At 48.0% G+C, this 15,841-nt stretch overlaps 1 protein-coding gene across 2 annotated transcripts in view; it reads right to left on the reverse strand.

Moving 5' to 3' along the window:
• Positions 1 to 902: 902 nt before the first annotated feature.
• Positions 903 to 15,841, reverse strand: part of ANKMY2 (ankyrin repeat and MYND domain containing 2) — a 422,909-nt gene continuing 407,970 nt past the window's right edge. For both annotated transcript variants that reach the window (XM_069648608.1, XM_069648609.1), the window contains one exon: positions 903 to 1,941. In XM_069648608.1, the coding sequence (XP_069504709.1) occupies positions 1,754 to 1,941 (188 nt within the window). In that variant the 3' untranslated portion in view covers positions 903 to 1,753. The remainder of the gene's footprint in view (positions 1,942 to 15,841) is intronic.

Below are 15,841 nucleotides of genomic sequence, written 5' to 3' on the forward strand. Positions count from 1 at the left end.
CATTGTGTCCCTACATCTTCCTACGTTTACTGCCTTTGACTGTATCATATGCATATTCCCTGCCTTTCTGTCACCAGCGTCTTGATGCCTCTGGGTTTGGTGCGCTATACAAATGATAAAATAAATAAATAAATAGACCCACTGCTGAGAAAAGAGACCCACAAATCAGATTACCGATTGAGAAATCATCATCAGCACCTACTTGGAGGATGTTAGGATGGTTTGGGTCTATATGACCTAAAACCTTTGACCTAATCACATTTGGTCACCTTTTATTGACCTTTTTCTTTGGTCTAAAATGCGGGGGGAGATCCACACAACCTTCCCCACTTCTCAACCTAATCTATACCCTTACCCATCCCATATATATATTTAACTAAATTTGACTGAAGAAAAAGTGAAACGACCTTATCAAAAGTTTTAGGCCAATTATGCGAATACCGTTAGGACAGCATTCCAGACCATTGCGTTACAGTGAGTGCAGAAGGTGAGTGAAGGAGGCAGTTGGGGGAACCTCTGTTGGACAGGCCAAGTCCAACTAGCTGGATGGAGGCAAAGCAGAGGGTGACTGTGGCAGTTAGGCCACAGGATAGATCAGGCCAGGTTGAAGGAGTTCCAAGGCTGGTAGTTGGAGAGGGATTAGGGACATCGAATCACACTGGTCTTGTTGCTAAATCTTTCGTATTTTTTTTAAATGGGAGGCAGACTTCCTATGCCATCCTCCCAGGCATCCAGGGCCCTGCACCACCTTCCCATTAACCTACAAATAACTAAGAAGCAACTCCTTTTACAGCGAGAAAAGAATTTCCACTCAAAACGAGAATATATGCAGTTCTTATGAAAGCATGTTAAATTAAAGAAAACATTTTTATGGTAGTCAACATTTCAGACAAAACAAAACATACTTGTGAAAGGATTTATTTTCTGTATGTGCACTTTTTTCTTTTTTTTACAACAGCTGCATAATTTGACCCTATTTGGTCTACACTTCATACATGAAAAATGGCCAAAGGTAGACTCTCAGTTGTGTTTGCGTTCTTTACACAATCTCACAATAAAATAGAAACACTTTACTATATCAGAAATGTTGCTACAAGGAAATTAAATGTATATCAGGGTTCCAAAATGTAATACTTCAGAGACAAAACGTAAACACCAAATACGCTGCACTTGATGAAATATATAGACCTATTTAAAAAAATATATATTTCTGGATGATTTTTAAATTAAGTATGCCAAAGATATGTATTTGAAAAATTGTACATTCGGTCCAACAGGCAGTGGTCATGTTTAACAGTTCCACATGATTTCGGACATAGCAGGTTCAGATGAATTATTTTGCTGCAGAATATATTTATACACCTATTTTTTTGGGTGGAAAAATACCATCGGCAATTGCAAACTGCATTTACTCATCACTTTCTGAAAAGTTAAGTATGCAAAATGCTTGCATTCACACCTGCAATATTAATTGAACGTCCCAAACTAATTTTGTGAATGCATATTTACAAATACATACATCGTATGACAATGGGATAATTATTCATTTTAAATGCATCACAGCCACATACTTCCCTGATCAGTCTTTCTTTATAAATAAGGATGGAAAGAACACGCTCGATACAGTGTACATTAAGTATGGAGCCATGGTAGTTTATGCATTAATAAATCCTACACGGGCATACTGCATTTCCAGGTCATATCGGGCAGTCTCTGAAGCCACAGTAAAGTGCAAACCTTTCCCTAACCATCATTACTCTTCAGCTGCTTCCACCGTTTCAGAAACTGCTCCACTGCTGCCATTCCTAGATGTGGAAGTTTCAAGCAAGGTCACAGTTTTTCCGTTTACTGTGATATCAATACAAGAGTTCTCTGCTGTCAGCTCTTCTTGCTGAGGGATCGGGACTCCTTCATTTGTTAGGTTAGCTTCATTTATTTCCCCTATATTAAAAAAATGAAAGCACAAGTGGCGAGAAAAAGATTTTTACACAATGCCTGCACATGGTAAATTATGAGTCTCTCTGAAGCAGCAGTGTGGCAAACGAATGCAGGGAACACAAATGTACTTTGAATTTGATAAATCTGAAACTAAATCACGCATTATTATGCTCATGTTCTATAATTGCTGTAGTCAATTTTGCAACACAGTAACATTTAATTCATTTAACATGACCCACCAGAATATTTCACTCTCATAGGCGTCACATTCTTAGGGCAGGAAATACTTCCCTGGCCCCCTAAACTCTTCCACATGCACCCAAGTACTCTAATCGACTTCAATAATGCTCACAAACCTATCCACCACCACCACCACCACCACCCATCCATCCCAATTCAATGTCTGTTCCATAACCTGCTCATTACCTGACCCTCTGTTCTCAAATGGCCGATTTAATCTTTTGATCGAAGGCAGCAACCTGTACTACATTATTGATCGTTATTGGCCCTTTGTACTGCATTTCTGTTCACAACCACCCCACATATGTTTCTTGTTGCTACCAAACTATTAATTGCATTGCTGGGACGAATCTTGAGGCTTCATCCCTTCCTCCCTGGGGGAGCCACCCCCTATTGAGGCTAGTGAGAGGAGCCTGCACAGCAAAACGCTCCCTAGGGGTTTGGGAAAGCGGTACCTCCCTGCGCGCGACTTCCCTAAAGGGGACAAGGACTCCCATTTCCATGGGGAACTCCCCATCATGAAGCCATTATCTGCATACATGGGAATCCAAGAAACTGATGCTATATTCAGCTGTGGGCCTCATAACACTACTGAAAGTGCCCTTGGATGTTTGGCTCAAGACATTGCTGGTCTCTCCATGGGCTTGAAAGCTGAACAAACACTCTCCTTTTTAGTCACGGAGCAAGAATAAAAGGCATGATCACCCTTGAATGGAGAAGAAGCAATACGCAGAGGAGAACCTCTGTTGTGAGCACGTCACGGAGAGGCAGAGCCGTGCATCACAGCAGGAGAAGGAGAGACACCACTGATCGGGCAGAGAGCAGTGTGGAGTCGGCAAGGCAGAGCAAAGCCAGACTTATCTGGCGGCGTCACCGCACAGAGGACGTGGTGGGCCCGAGGCACACGAAACCACCCAGAATCCAGTACGCAAGGGAGGAAAGAATCCACTACTCGCAAGGGGCAAGCTGAGGAGCAGAGAAATGCTGAGATGAGCGAACGACAAAACTCACTCGTGTCCAGACAGGAAACACCAGAAAGCTGTAGAGTACACCACCACTATTGAGTGGATGCCACCTCACTGGAGCAGACCCTGCGACATACAATGTACCTGGGTTGCTCAAAGTGGAGGGGTGGAGAGACCAGAGAACGAAAGGCAAAGAAGGAAGGATTACCCTAATCCCATAGCAGGGGCAGAAAGACTCAGAGAGAAAGAACTAAGTAAGGGTAACGGCAGCCCGAGAAACCCGAATTTTGTAATCAGCCAAACGGCTCATAGAAATGATTGAGAACTAAGACATATGGGAAGAGGGATTCCGAATACACCTGGGAGATAAGTGGCACATTGGGACAGAGAAACCCTGGGGAACCATAGGGGCACAGTAAGACCAGTGAAGAACCAATTCAAGGGGAACACTGAGGCATCCAATACGTGAACCTAGAGGGGAGAAACCCACCCAAGTGGCGGAGAGGGAGGGGGGGCGTGGCTACAGGGCCATGGACTAGGTCACAGATCACGAGTGCTCCAGTGATCCGGCATTGATCCTTGCAATTATGGGACGAATTCGAAGCTAATGACTAGTTGCCTTGGAACCAAGGACGCATGAATATGCAGTGCATGTGCGGTGCAGAGATTGCTGGAATAATATGCCTCCCAAAGGCAGCATTATACGAATGAAGACGAGCGTCCGACACATCCAGAAAGCGAAGATGGCGCTGATGGCGCAGACACACGAGTGAAATGAAACACGGAGCTGCAGCTGGGCTTCTGCGAGGAAGCTGGCAGCGATAGACGGACTGGAGTCAGATGCGCGAAGATTCACTGGCGCAAGACTATAGCTGGATACATTGTGACAGCTCGGGAGTACGGGCCGAACAGAGTGGACGGGGATACATTGTGTCGAACGTGACACACAAAGGTACAGAGGACTGCTCAGCCCGCGGAGGAAGGAGGTGGTGTGCTGGGGCGCAAGCCGGAGCTGAGGAGAGGAGCCGCTGCTCATGATGCAGAAAAACGATTGAAATGAGGCACCGCAGCTGGATGAGTTTATGGTGGCACCGAACTGACGCATAAACTGAAGCCCTATGTAGGATGCATGGCACAACTAAGATGGCTCCCGGCCAGTGAAGGGACAAAGGATCGGAAGAAGGACTGGAGAGGGACTGAGAACCCCGACGAGAAATAGTTGGAAGTGAGCTGTGGTGCGTGGGGGGCCATATCAAACATGAGAACAGTTACCTTGGGCATGTTATACAGGAGGAGAATGCCAAGTGTGGTGCAGCAGATCACACATGTTTGAGCAACCCTAGGGCCCCAGGCGATCGAGGCAAAGAGGACAGTGCCCAGTTTGAGAACACTGAAGGTGGGTGGGCTCCAATGAAGAAGATTGCAGCGTGGGGTGCACAAAGAGACAGGGACGGCGAAACACGCTCAAACACTAGGACTGGTGCTCGAAGAATTGTGGCAGTTCGGATTAGCAAACCTGACGGAACGGACAGAGACACATTGCGCTGTACAAGATACACAGAGGCACATAGAGTTGCATGGCATGTGGGGAAACAATGAGAGGAACTGGAGTGCAAGTGATAGCTGAACAGTGGAGAAGCAGAGCGCACAACCCACGTGAGAACAGAGAGCAATAACGCCCTGGAGTGCTGAGCGGCATACATCACCCATAGACGCAGCCAACGCACCTGCTGCCCTGAGGCCGCTGGCAGGGTCGGAGAGATGATACGTGCTGGTACGTGGGAGGGCACAGTCCATTCCTGTAGCAAAGGAGTGGTTTCAGGACGCTCCAGGGGCGGCCCCCCAGGTCCTAGCCGATAATAGAAGTCTGCCCCCACTGGGGCTGCAAACCACAAGTGGTGGGGCTCGCCTACAAATTCTAGCCGCAGGGTCATGTCCAATAAACCTCCAAGACTGAAGGGAAAGCACCCTACGCTAGACGAATACGCCAGGACACCACCCAGCCCGGAAGGAGCCAGGAGCAAAGACAAGGCCCCCGCTTGGAGCGCGGCCGCCATGGGCACGAACCAGGAGGTCCTTGCAGCGATCGCCGACATGAAGGTGGCTTGGGAGACCAAGCTTGAACTGGCCGTGACCGAATTGAAAACAGCGCGGGAGCTCAAAGTTGGGGCGGTGCAAGAGGAAGTCAACCTTCTCCGGCAAGATGTCAGGTCATTGGCGGAGCGCACTGAGAACCTTGAGAAAGAGGTGGGCCCGAACACAACAGACTGTGCTTCACACAAATCGGAACTTCACGCCCTGGTGCAGCGCGTGGGCAACCTTGAAAGCAGGGCGGAGGAGGCGGAAGGACGTGCCCGGAGGAATAATATCCGCATCGTTGGTCTGCTGGAGAGAGCAGAGGGTCTCAACCCCACGGAGTTTATTGAGACTATGCTGCTGCAGGCGATAACAGGAGGAATCTTGTCCCAGGGGTTCGCGGTGGAAAGGGCGCATAGGGCTCTAACGAGGAAGCCGTCGCTGGGCAACCCACCTAGGCCGGTGATCGCTAAGATCCTTAACTATCGGGATTGAGAAAGAATCCTCGAACACTTCCGTAAGGGCGGAACAATACAAAGAGGGACAGCGAACATAACTGCCTACCCGGATCATACCTTGATGGTGCAACGGAGCCGTATGAACTTTGGGACTGTCAAAAGAAGACTGCGAGAAGCGGGCCACAAGTACATGTTGCTCTACCCGGCAAAGCTAAAAGTTTTCCATAAAAACAGAATCTCGTTTTTTTAAACTCCGGAAGACGCTATGGGGTGGCTCGACATGCAAAGCTGCCCCCAGGAGTCGGGCATCCAGACGAGAGAAGGAGAAGGAAGAGATAAGTAATGCACAGGGGGGGCACCTGAAGGTGTTGTGGCTTAAGACTATGGGACTTGATTATAGTCACTGACGCAGCTTATGGGCGGGTATGCACAGGTTGGAAAGGTACATGATCCTTGAACACTGAGACTATGGCTTTGTTAGGGAGCCTCGCAGGGCTAGTCTTTATACCCCCATCTAGAGTTTAGTTAGGTCACCGATAGTGCGGTGACACCCTGCTGGGGTCCTAGCCTGGGTGTTCCAAGGCAGGACCAAACGCGGGGGAACCTGAGATCCAGGGATGGAGCTGGGCACCTGTTGGGGTTGGGGTAGGGTGGGGTGGGGGAAGGGAAGGGGTTGTGTGCAGTGGTTTGTTGTAGTTGGGGAGGGTGTACAGTTGGGGTGTGAGCCTACACCCCGGGAAAAACGAGAAGAACCATGGGAGACCTTAAGATAGTTACTTGGAATGTCAGGGGGCTCAACAGTTACTTGAAAAGAAACAAGGTTATGATGTACCTGCGCAGACAAAGTGGACATAGCCTTGTTGCAAGAAACTTATTTAAATGCAGGAAAAACTGGAAGTGATACAGAAGAAGTGGAAAGGGACTCTAGTAGGGGCAGCATACTCAGCCTACGCTAGAGGGGTAATTATATGGGTGGCCCCACATGTCCCGTTCCAGTTGTTGCATTCTGCAGCGGAGTCAGACGGTAGGAGGGTGGTTATGAAAGGGCTGGTGGAAAATAGAGAGATATGTATTGTAAATACTTATGCCCCGAATCAGGACACGGCTGTGTACTTTAGAACCCGGTATGGTAAACTCTGTGGTAGTGTGGGGGGGCTGTGCTGTGGGGGGGTGATTTTAATTGCGTGTTAAACCCAAACATAGATAGATCAGACACTAAGGTAGACAGACCCACTCCGGCTGCAAAGGCACTGCAGTCATTATTGGCAGATTTTGAACTGGAAGATGCATGGAGGTCACGCCATCCGCAGGATAGACAATATTCACACTATGCGGCCCCTCATGGTCTATAGACTAGACTAGACTATGTGTTTGTCACGCATGAACTAATGGCTGAAATCACGCATGCGGAATACAAAGCAAGAGTCCTCTCAGACCACTCGCCCCTGATGTTAGTGTGGCAGTACCGACCCCCGAGGGGAAGGGTACCCACATGGCACATATGCGTGCAGAGGCGCTGAAAGACAACGTATTCAGGGAGGATATGCGGGAGGAAATAATAAGTTATTTTGAGATAAACACTGGCAGTGTTAAGACAGCGGGCACACTCTGGGAAGCCTTCAAGGTGGTGGTGAGGGCGATTGCCATAGCCAAGTCTAGGGGACTGCAGAATGGGATCCTGACCAAGTTGCAGGAAGCTGAAAAGGAGCTAGAGAGGGTGTCGGAACGGGGTAGTAATACGAAGGAAGACGCGGAAATGGTACTCGGCCTGCAACAGAAATGTGCAGTATATTGGGAAAGATTATGAAACCTTAATTATAAAAAGTACAGAGAAAGACAACATGCAGAAGGAGACAAACCAGGGAGAGTCCTGGCATGGCTCTATAAAAATGAGACCACTAGGCCCCCAATTAGAACGATAGTGAAAGAAGATGGAAGCATAGCAGACACACAAGAGGGGGTTAATCAGGAATTTGCAGAGTATTATAAACGCCTGTATGGGGATGGGACAGGAAGCGACAGCGAGGAGCTGGGGGACACATTGGAAGACATTGGACTACCCCAGATCAGTGCAGAGGAGAGGGAGGAGCTAGATGCCCCGATCACCCTAGAGGAACTAGAAGGCAGCTAGTGCGGCAGCTGCCCACGTGCAAAACCCCAGGAACTGATGGACTCCCAAGCAAATTTTATAAGGCATATAAAACAGAGGTACTCCCCCCGCTGCTGGAGATGCTGAACGAAGCATATGAAGCTGGGAAACTACCGGAATCCTTACGTGAAGCGGTCATTATACCACTTCCCAAACCCAATAAACCTGGTAGTGACTGTGGCTCTTACAGGCCTCTGTCGATGTTAAACCAAGACAGCAAGATTCTAATACCGGTCCTGACGAATAGACTGAAGAAGGTCATCAATAAGTTAATACATCTCGATCAGACAGGATACGTCCTGAATAGGAACATCTCAAATAATCTTAGGCGACTCCACCGAGTCATTGAACATACTAATGGAGATGCAGGCGAGATGGCGATAGTATCATTAGATGCAATCAAAGCATTTGACTCTGTCAAATGGCCCTGGTTAACGGCGGCCCTAGCCAATTACAGTATGGGACCAGGATATCTTAAATGGGTCGAACTGATATACAGCGTGCCACTAGCTAGAGTGAAGACAGGAGCTGTAGTTTCTGAAAGGTGGCAACTCAGAAGAGGTACCAGACAGGGATGCCCATGGTCCCCCATGCTGTATATTTTAGCCTTAGAACCCCTGGCGATTTATTTAAGACAGCAATATAATGAAGTAGGTATTTTCGTCGGGGAGACACCACATCTAATTTCATTGTATACAGATGACATGTTACTGTATTTGCGCTACCCAGAAGAGAACCTCCAATATATATTGGAAGTGATGAAGAGGTTTGCAGAAATATCAGGTATTGCTGTGAACCCCAGTAAGTCCTGTATGTTCCCGTTGGGTAGATATAGAGGGCTCCCGTTAGAGCATTTGCCTATCCTACAGATACCGTGGGAGGTTACCACATTCAGATATCTTGGGGTAGACATATCATACGGTAGAAGCTGAACATAGGCATAACACGTAGAGAATAGTTAAGAAACTGGAGGTCGTTTTGGGTGAAGCTCCCCTTGGCAATGATGTGACGAGGGGCGATGCTCAAGATGGTGGCGCTGCCCAGATTGTTGCACTGCTTCGCGAACATCCCATACTCAATACCCAGGAAATTCTTTGCTAGGCTGGACTGCATATGCAGGGAATTCTTATGGCACGGGATGAGGAACAGGGTAGCCTTGTGGAAACTACAAAATCCATACGAGAAAGGAGGCATTAAATTACCAAACTGGGAAGTCTATTATGTAGCGAGCCAACTACAATACGTAGCAAAATGGCTCTCCGTCGAGCTTACCTTAGAACACAGGCTGTTTCGGAGGAACTGCGCCCCACACTTTCTACAAGAGATGATATGGTTGCCTAAATCGGAGTTGGGAGGTCGCCCGGAGATGTTGGGCCTTGGGTGGGGGATGCGGCAAAGAGCATGTCGACTAATGGACAAGCCATCCCCGTGCTCCCCACAGATCCCATTGGTCACAGTGGTGGGAAAAGAAAAGCAACTGAAGCTAATGATTAGGAAACACTGGGAACCGGTGGGGATAGCAACGATGGGGGATGTGTGGCAGGAGGGGAAGATACTGGAATTTGGGGAGCTGGTGGAACTAATGGGGTTGAGTGTGGGGCAATATATTACGTACCACGAGGTGGTGCAACGAATTAGAGATACCTGGTCTGAAGTGGCACTGGAGGAGGAACCGGACGCCACTATAGATATGATATAGCAGAAGGAGGACACGAAACATCTAGATTATATGAGATGATAATGTCCCAAGCAGGCAAGGAGGTGGTGCAACTGAGGCTGGACTGGGAAGAAGTAGGGCCCCCAATGAGTGATGGGATGTGGGAGAGAGCACAAGGATATCATAAAAAAGTATTGAGAAATGCTAGGTTACAGCAGATACAGTTGTATATAACCCACATGGCATACCTGACACCACAAAAGATAGTTACATTTAAAAACTCCGGACTTCAAGTGTGCCCAAAATGTAATGAAGAAAATGCGGGAATGGTGCATATGTTTTGGGCGTGCCCATTGATAGAGAGATACTGGGGACAAATAGGAAGACAATGGGATCCACATGAAGGTGGATACCGCATGGGCTTGTTTGATAGGAGGGTTCCCCAGACCACGTAATCTTAAACATGTAAGCAAACTGAAAGATCTAGCGTATGTCTTTGCTGGACTTTAACTATAGTGGCCTTTTTTAATTTGGGTACACATATAGATTTATAATAAGAAGGTATAAACAAATACATGCAAGTATCCTCCAAAACGACACAAGTCGTTTTAGAGGATACTTACATACCCCTAAAACCAATGATACATTGTGGATTATATATGGGTTGAAGAGTGGGTGCACTTGTAACACTCACTGTATTTGATGAATGCATTTGATGTAAAAGTGTCTTGCTCACCGTTGTTTATACACCCGTTTATACATCGTTGCAATTGTTTATGACAGAACACTTGAGAAAACTGTGACCTACTTGATTTAAAGTGTTTTTGTTCATTTTGTTTATACCTTCTTATTATAAATCTATATGTGTAGCCAAATTAAAAAAGGCCACTATAGTTAAAGTCCAGCGTTTGGATTATTCCTTTCTCAGTAAATGCATAATCTTTAATGTCTTACAGACCGAACTTTGGAGGATTTGAAACTCTCACTGCATCTAATTATTGCAATTACAAATATTTGAGTGCAGGACTACCCTCTCGTATATAAATAAATGTATGACGCCATCATTCCTAACAGTCGCACAGCCTTGCGTACCGTCACCTCTCGACTGGCTACATATTGAGGGATCTAAACAGCATGTTTTGGACCCTCTCGTTGGAGGGCAAGACAAGGCCTTCCGTTATTCGAATTAGAGCCCCTAAGAACAGCTTGACTCGAATGGGGTTTAAGCTGGACTTCTTCTCATTGATGGAGAATCCCAGGCTGAATAAGAGGTCTATCGTCTTTTGGGTATTTGACAGGCATGTTTCGTAAGAATCCCCTGTATGAGCCAGTCGTCGAGGGAAGGATAAACCAGGATGGATAACCTGCGCGGGTTTGCTGCTGCCACTACCTTTGTAAACACCCTTGGTGCTGAGGCTATGCCGAAGGCTAGTACCTTGAACTGATAGTGCTTGTCCTGTATTTTGAATCAGAGGTATTTTCTGTGCGCCGGCAACATTGCAATATGAAAGTATGCATCTTTCATGTCCAATGTTGCCATGCAACCCCTCGGTGTGAGCAGGGGAATTACTTCCTGCAGAGTGACCATGCAAAACCTTTGGGGCTTGACAAATGTGTTTGCTGGGTGCAAATCTAGTACAGGGTGCATGGTGAGATCCTTTTTGGGTACAAGGAAGTACACTGAATAAATACCCTTGTTTACCTGTAGAAGAGGCACGACTTCTATGGCGCCCTTTTCCTGCAGGGTCTCTGCTGCTTGTAGCAGGATGCGCAGATGTTCTGGCGTCAGGCGTCTTGCATGTGAAGGTCTAAATTGGGGGTACTGGCCGAATTCTATGCAGTACCCGTGGGCAACAGTCTTGAGTACCCACTGGTTTGTAGTTATCCCTTCCCATGCTTGAAGAAATTATGTTAGCCGGCCCCAGACCGGGGAGGCATGGGAGGGGACCCGGATCTGCAGGTCATTTTTGGCCTGAGGCTGGGGAGCCTTGAGGGTTAGAATTCCAACCCCTTCCTTTGCCACTTCGTTGGCCTCTTGGAGAATATGTAGTGGTGTAGGTGTTGGCTCCTTGGGTAGAGGAGCAATTATTTCCTGAGCTGTATTGGTTCTGAGGGAAACGTTGACCACGAAAGGAATGTTTAGACCTGCTCCCCTTCTTCGGAAAAGGCCTCTGGGTGATCTGATCCAGGGTCTTGAGGGTGTCATGCTCTTGCTTAGCACTTTTAAGCGATTCATCAACCGCCTTTCCAAATAAATTAATCTCCTCCACCGGCTTATTTATAAATGAAGCTTGAGTCTCTAGTTTAACACCAAAGTTGCGTAACCATGCGTGCCTCTTCAGGAGGGTACCTTGAGCCAACGATCTGCCAGCTGTCTCTGCCGCATCCAAAGTGTTTTTAAGGATACTCTGATTAACCTGCCTGTCTTCCGCCACCGTGGAGAGCAGGCCAGCTCGTTGAGGGAATTCTTTAAGGCTCTCCTGAAGCATGGTCCATTGTGCATTGGCATAGCTGGCCAACAGGTTGTATTATTTGCGATGCGATTGGAAAAGGCTGCAGCCGCCGTGACCCTTTTCCCTAGAGCATATAGTCTCTTACACTCCTTGTCAGAGGGTGCCTCATCAGTTGATAGGGGAACCCCTGCTCTCTTCCTGGTTGTTGTTACTACCAGTGAATCTGGAGTAGCATGGTGTTAGGCAGAAACCTGTGCAGATCCCTCTGGGACCACTGCAAAAGATTTAAGACTACAGGTGTTTGGCAGTAAACCCACTTGGTAGCAGTCTGTACCGCACAGATTCACTTGGTAGCTGTGGCTGAGTAGTCAGGCTTCCCTCAAGAAGAGTTAGGTAGTATACAGAGTATTCACAATATGTCAAAAGGAACACAGTAGAAAAAGCAAACACTGACCAGAGCTTGGTGTAAAAGAGATATAATAATTTATTTAAAATCACATCTAATAAAACACACAGGCACTAATATTAAGCAGTTCAAAAACACGGTTACTAAAAGATAAACACTCCCATAAAAGAATATTTAGACAAGTCTTAACTAAAGGCCCACTTATTTTCAGACAGTGGTGAGCGCTTAACGCAGATGGCACTCTAATAATTCATTTTAAATGGGAGAGAATGGCAGAGTATAAATTGAAACAGATGCCAACACTTTCACAAGAACACAGCAAGAGAGGAAGGCAGAGTCAAACCGTGAAGTTAGAGTTCAGAAAGCCAGATCCACTTTAAGAGGATCGGAACGAAATGTGTCCAAGGTCACACGGTTGAAAAGTGCACAAAAGTCTCGAAAAGGTTCAGAAAGAGTTGGACCAAAAGAAAGGGACCAGTTAGATGGTCAAGGCGGCCAGCCCAGTCCAGAAGGTTAAGGGATTATTATTACCTTGTAGCAATCTTTAGAAAGGGAGGCCTGGCGGACACGGTACCTTAAAGTGGTGAGAATACTCCAGCGGGGGCAGTTGTTCCTGGCAGCGGATGCAAGTCGGTGCTTCGTCCGGGGGAAGAGAGGATCTCGTCGGGGAGGAAGACAGGAGTCTGTTGCACTGCCAGGGAAGAAACCAGCCGCAGAGTTCTCAGTTAAAAGGAGCGGTCCTTTTTGTTCGCGGTCCAGTGGTAAGTGGCTATCCGGTTGCCGGGGTGCTTGGCACGGCCAATTCGACCACAAGACGTCCTGGGATGCGAGGAAAAGAAGGTAAACTGGTTGTGCCCACCAGTCAGGGGAAGAAGACTCTCCAGCAGGGAGATCTTCTCTGTCGTCGGGAAGTGGTGAGTCGGTTCCGCAGGGCTCCACCGGCGGTGTCGTCGTAGCAGGTCGGCTCAGCTTCTCCCTCGTCGGATTCTCAGGTCCTGTGGCGACTTCTGAAGTTCCAGTCCCCAAAGCCCTGCTTTTATGCAGCACACCCCCATTCACTCAGCCTAGCTGTCAATCAAATATGCTAAGTGGTGAGCCAGCCGGCTCACCACTTGGGCCAATCACACCAGAGTGCGACTTGAGTTACCAAGGTAACTCAGTCCAGGGTGCCTAAACCCCCTCGCTCACCCCCTGTGGTACCCAGACAGAGTGGCACCACTTTTGGAGGCTTCTGTGGAGAAGCCTGCCAAAGGTGGCACAGAGGGCTCGACTTGGGTTGGAGTCAAAGAAGAGAACACAAACGCCATTTTAGAATCGAGTCCTGGCAAAAAATACCAACCGGCAAATTAATATTAAATAAATAAACCGGCGGTATGTTCGAGGCTATGAGAATTAAATAATTAAAGTTGGTAGCCTCGAACAATGGGAAAATCCCATAGGGATATATTTGCGGTCGAATATAAAAAGTAGTATCCACTGCCAGCAGCCAAAACTCGATCAGGGGGGACGGAGACGTGCCCCCTCGACTAACAGACACCGGGGCAATCGAATTGCCCCGACCAGTACATCCACAATATGATGGTTTGTACTGGTTTCTGTTCATAATTTGGGACTAGTAAAGCCAATGGTGATTTAACATGCCCTGGGAGACAGTAGTCAGTCCCAGGGTATGGAGTCTATGGTGGGGTGTCACTATGACACCCCTGTGTCACTGCACAGAGGGTGCTGTGTAACACACATAGTAAAAACACATGAGACCCTATGGAGTAAAGGACCCCATAGCCCATAAAACACATTAACAGTCAAAGGAACACCACAAATCATGTCCAAGAGAGGGAGGAAAAGAGTCTCACTCTTGGCAGGAGAAAAAAACAAACTCCAGAAATCCAGCAAAGCTGCTGGGGGACTCACTAGGTTAGGAAATTCAGCCTAAACAGAGAATTCTCCCTAACACATGGCCCCCGATGTAAAGGGGTCAGAGGGGGAAGGTCGAAAACATTTTCTACCCTAGGATTTACTGCTCTAGTCAGGGCAGGCGTCAATAAAGAAGGAGCCAACTACTTTTTGATCGAATTTAACAGAGAAATAGCTTGGCTTTTGCGGGGGGGTTTCTTTTAGGATGTCCTCCACAAAATCAGCTTCTGGAACAGCTTCCTGGGTAGCAATGTGGAAATGTTCTGCTGCTTTCCTTAATATGGCATTGAACGCCATTTGGTTGTCAACCGGGGAGGCTTGTCGAGTGGGTGTGGTTGGGGGGGAATCCAAGCACAAGGCATCAGGTTCCGGTGTTGGATTAGGTGACTGCCACGGCCGAGGATAAACCGGGTCAGGGTTGTCCCCCCCCAACCCTCTGTGGAGTCCAAATGGACATCCTCAGTGTCAGCAAAGGGATATTTATCTTGATTGTATAGGTGCACAGGACCCTCCTCCTCAGTGAGGTCATAAATATACTCTTCTTCCTCTTCCTCTTGAAAAGGGTCAAAGACTTTTTGAAGCTTAGCCACAGGGAGAGGGGGATTCTCCTCTCTAGGCCTTTTGGGCGTGGATTTCTCAGTTCTACAAACCTCTCTAGCCTTTCCATACATCCCTCAAACTTCTCCCTGGTCCAAATAGATGAACCAGAGAGGTCCAGGGGTGGAAAGCGCTCCTGTAATGGATCTTCCGTCTCCTTCAATGTCGAATAAATCCATCCAGTGCCTTCCGAAAAAGTCCTTTCGGGGGACCAACAGTTGATGCTTTTCCTTCTGTTTGTCCTTAGGCCTCTCCGTAGGTTCCGATGAATCCTTCGGCCTATCCTTGTATTTCGACGAATCCTTGGGTTTGTCCTTGGGTCTCGACGAATCCTTGGACCGTTGCTTTAGACCACCTGCCGAAATAATCCTAGCGATACTTTCGGTAATCACCTCAGAGTCGGGAAGTTGTGTAGTTCGGGCCTACGGTTACTTCGGCGGAACCAGGGCCTTCTCGACCGTGGATGCCTTTTTCCGATGCGTCTTGACGGACTCCTGAATATTGTGGGTAGCGCCCTTCAATTTAGAGGGGCCCAGTCGCAAGGCACACCTGCAGGGAGGGCTGCCAATCCTGACGATGGGCGGGCACGGCCGAAATTTCTAGTGTGCCCGTTGGCGCTATGGACTGCTTTGACTGTTTCGTCGAAGACGTCCCTGGGGTTGTGTTCTTAGTGTGTGAAGCGTGTGCGTCTTTGTCGCTGGGGTGTACAGTCCCCATAGCAGGACCTGAGTCTTGCCTAGCGGGGCCGGGAACAGAAGACGCGGAGCAAGAATGCTCCGCCAGGAGGTCAAGCACCTCCGAATCAGAGGCCCGTTTGTCACTCAGGCCCTCGTCACAATCAGCGGTTGTGGCAGCGGGAGAACTAGACTCGGCCTGCGACATTCCGTAGGCTGCCCGCCGCTTAACACAACGCTCCTTCAGTGTCTTCGGACGCAGGAGCTTGCAAGCCGCACAAACCGTCTCGTCGTGATTAAGGGGCAGACACAAA

The sequence above is a fragment of the Ambystoma mexicanum genome, chromosome 2q (assembly GCF_040938575.1).
Source record: "Ambystoma mexicanum isolate Mex_15411 chromosome 2q, UKY_AmexF1_1, whole genome shotgun sequence".
Classification (NCBI taxonomy): Eukaryota; Metazoa; Chordata; class Amphibia; order Caudata; family Ambystomatidae; genus Ambystoma; species Ambystoma mexicanum.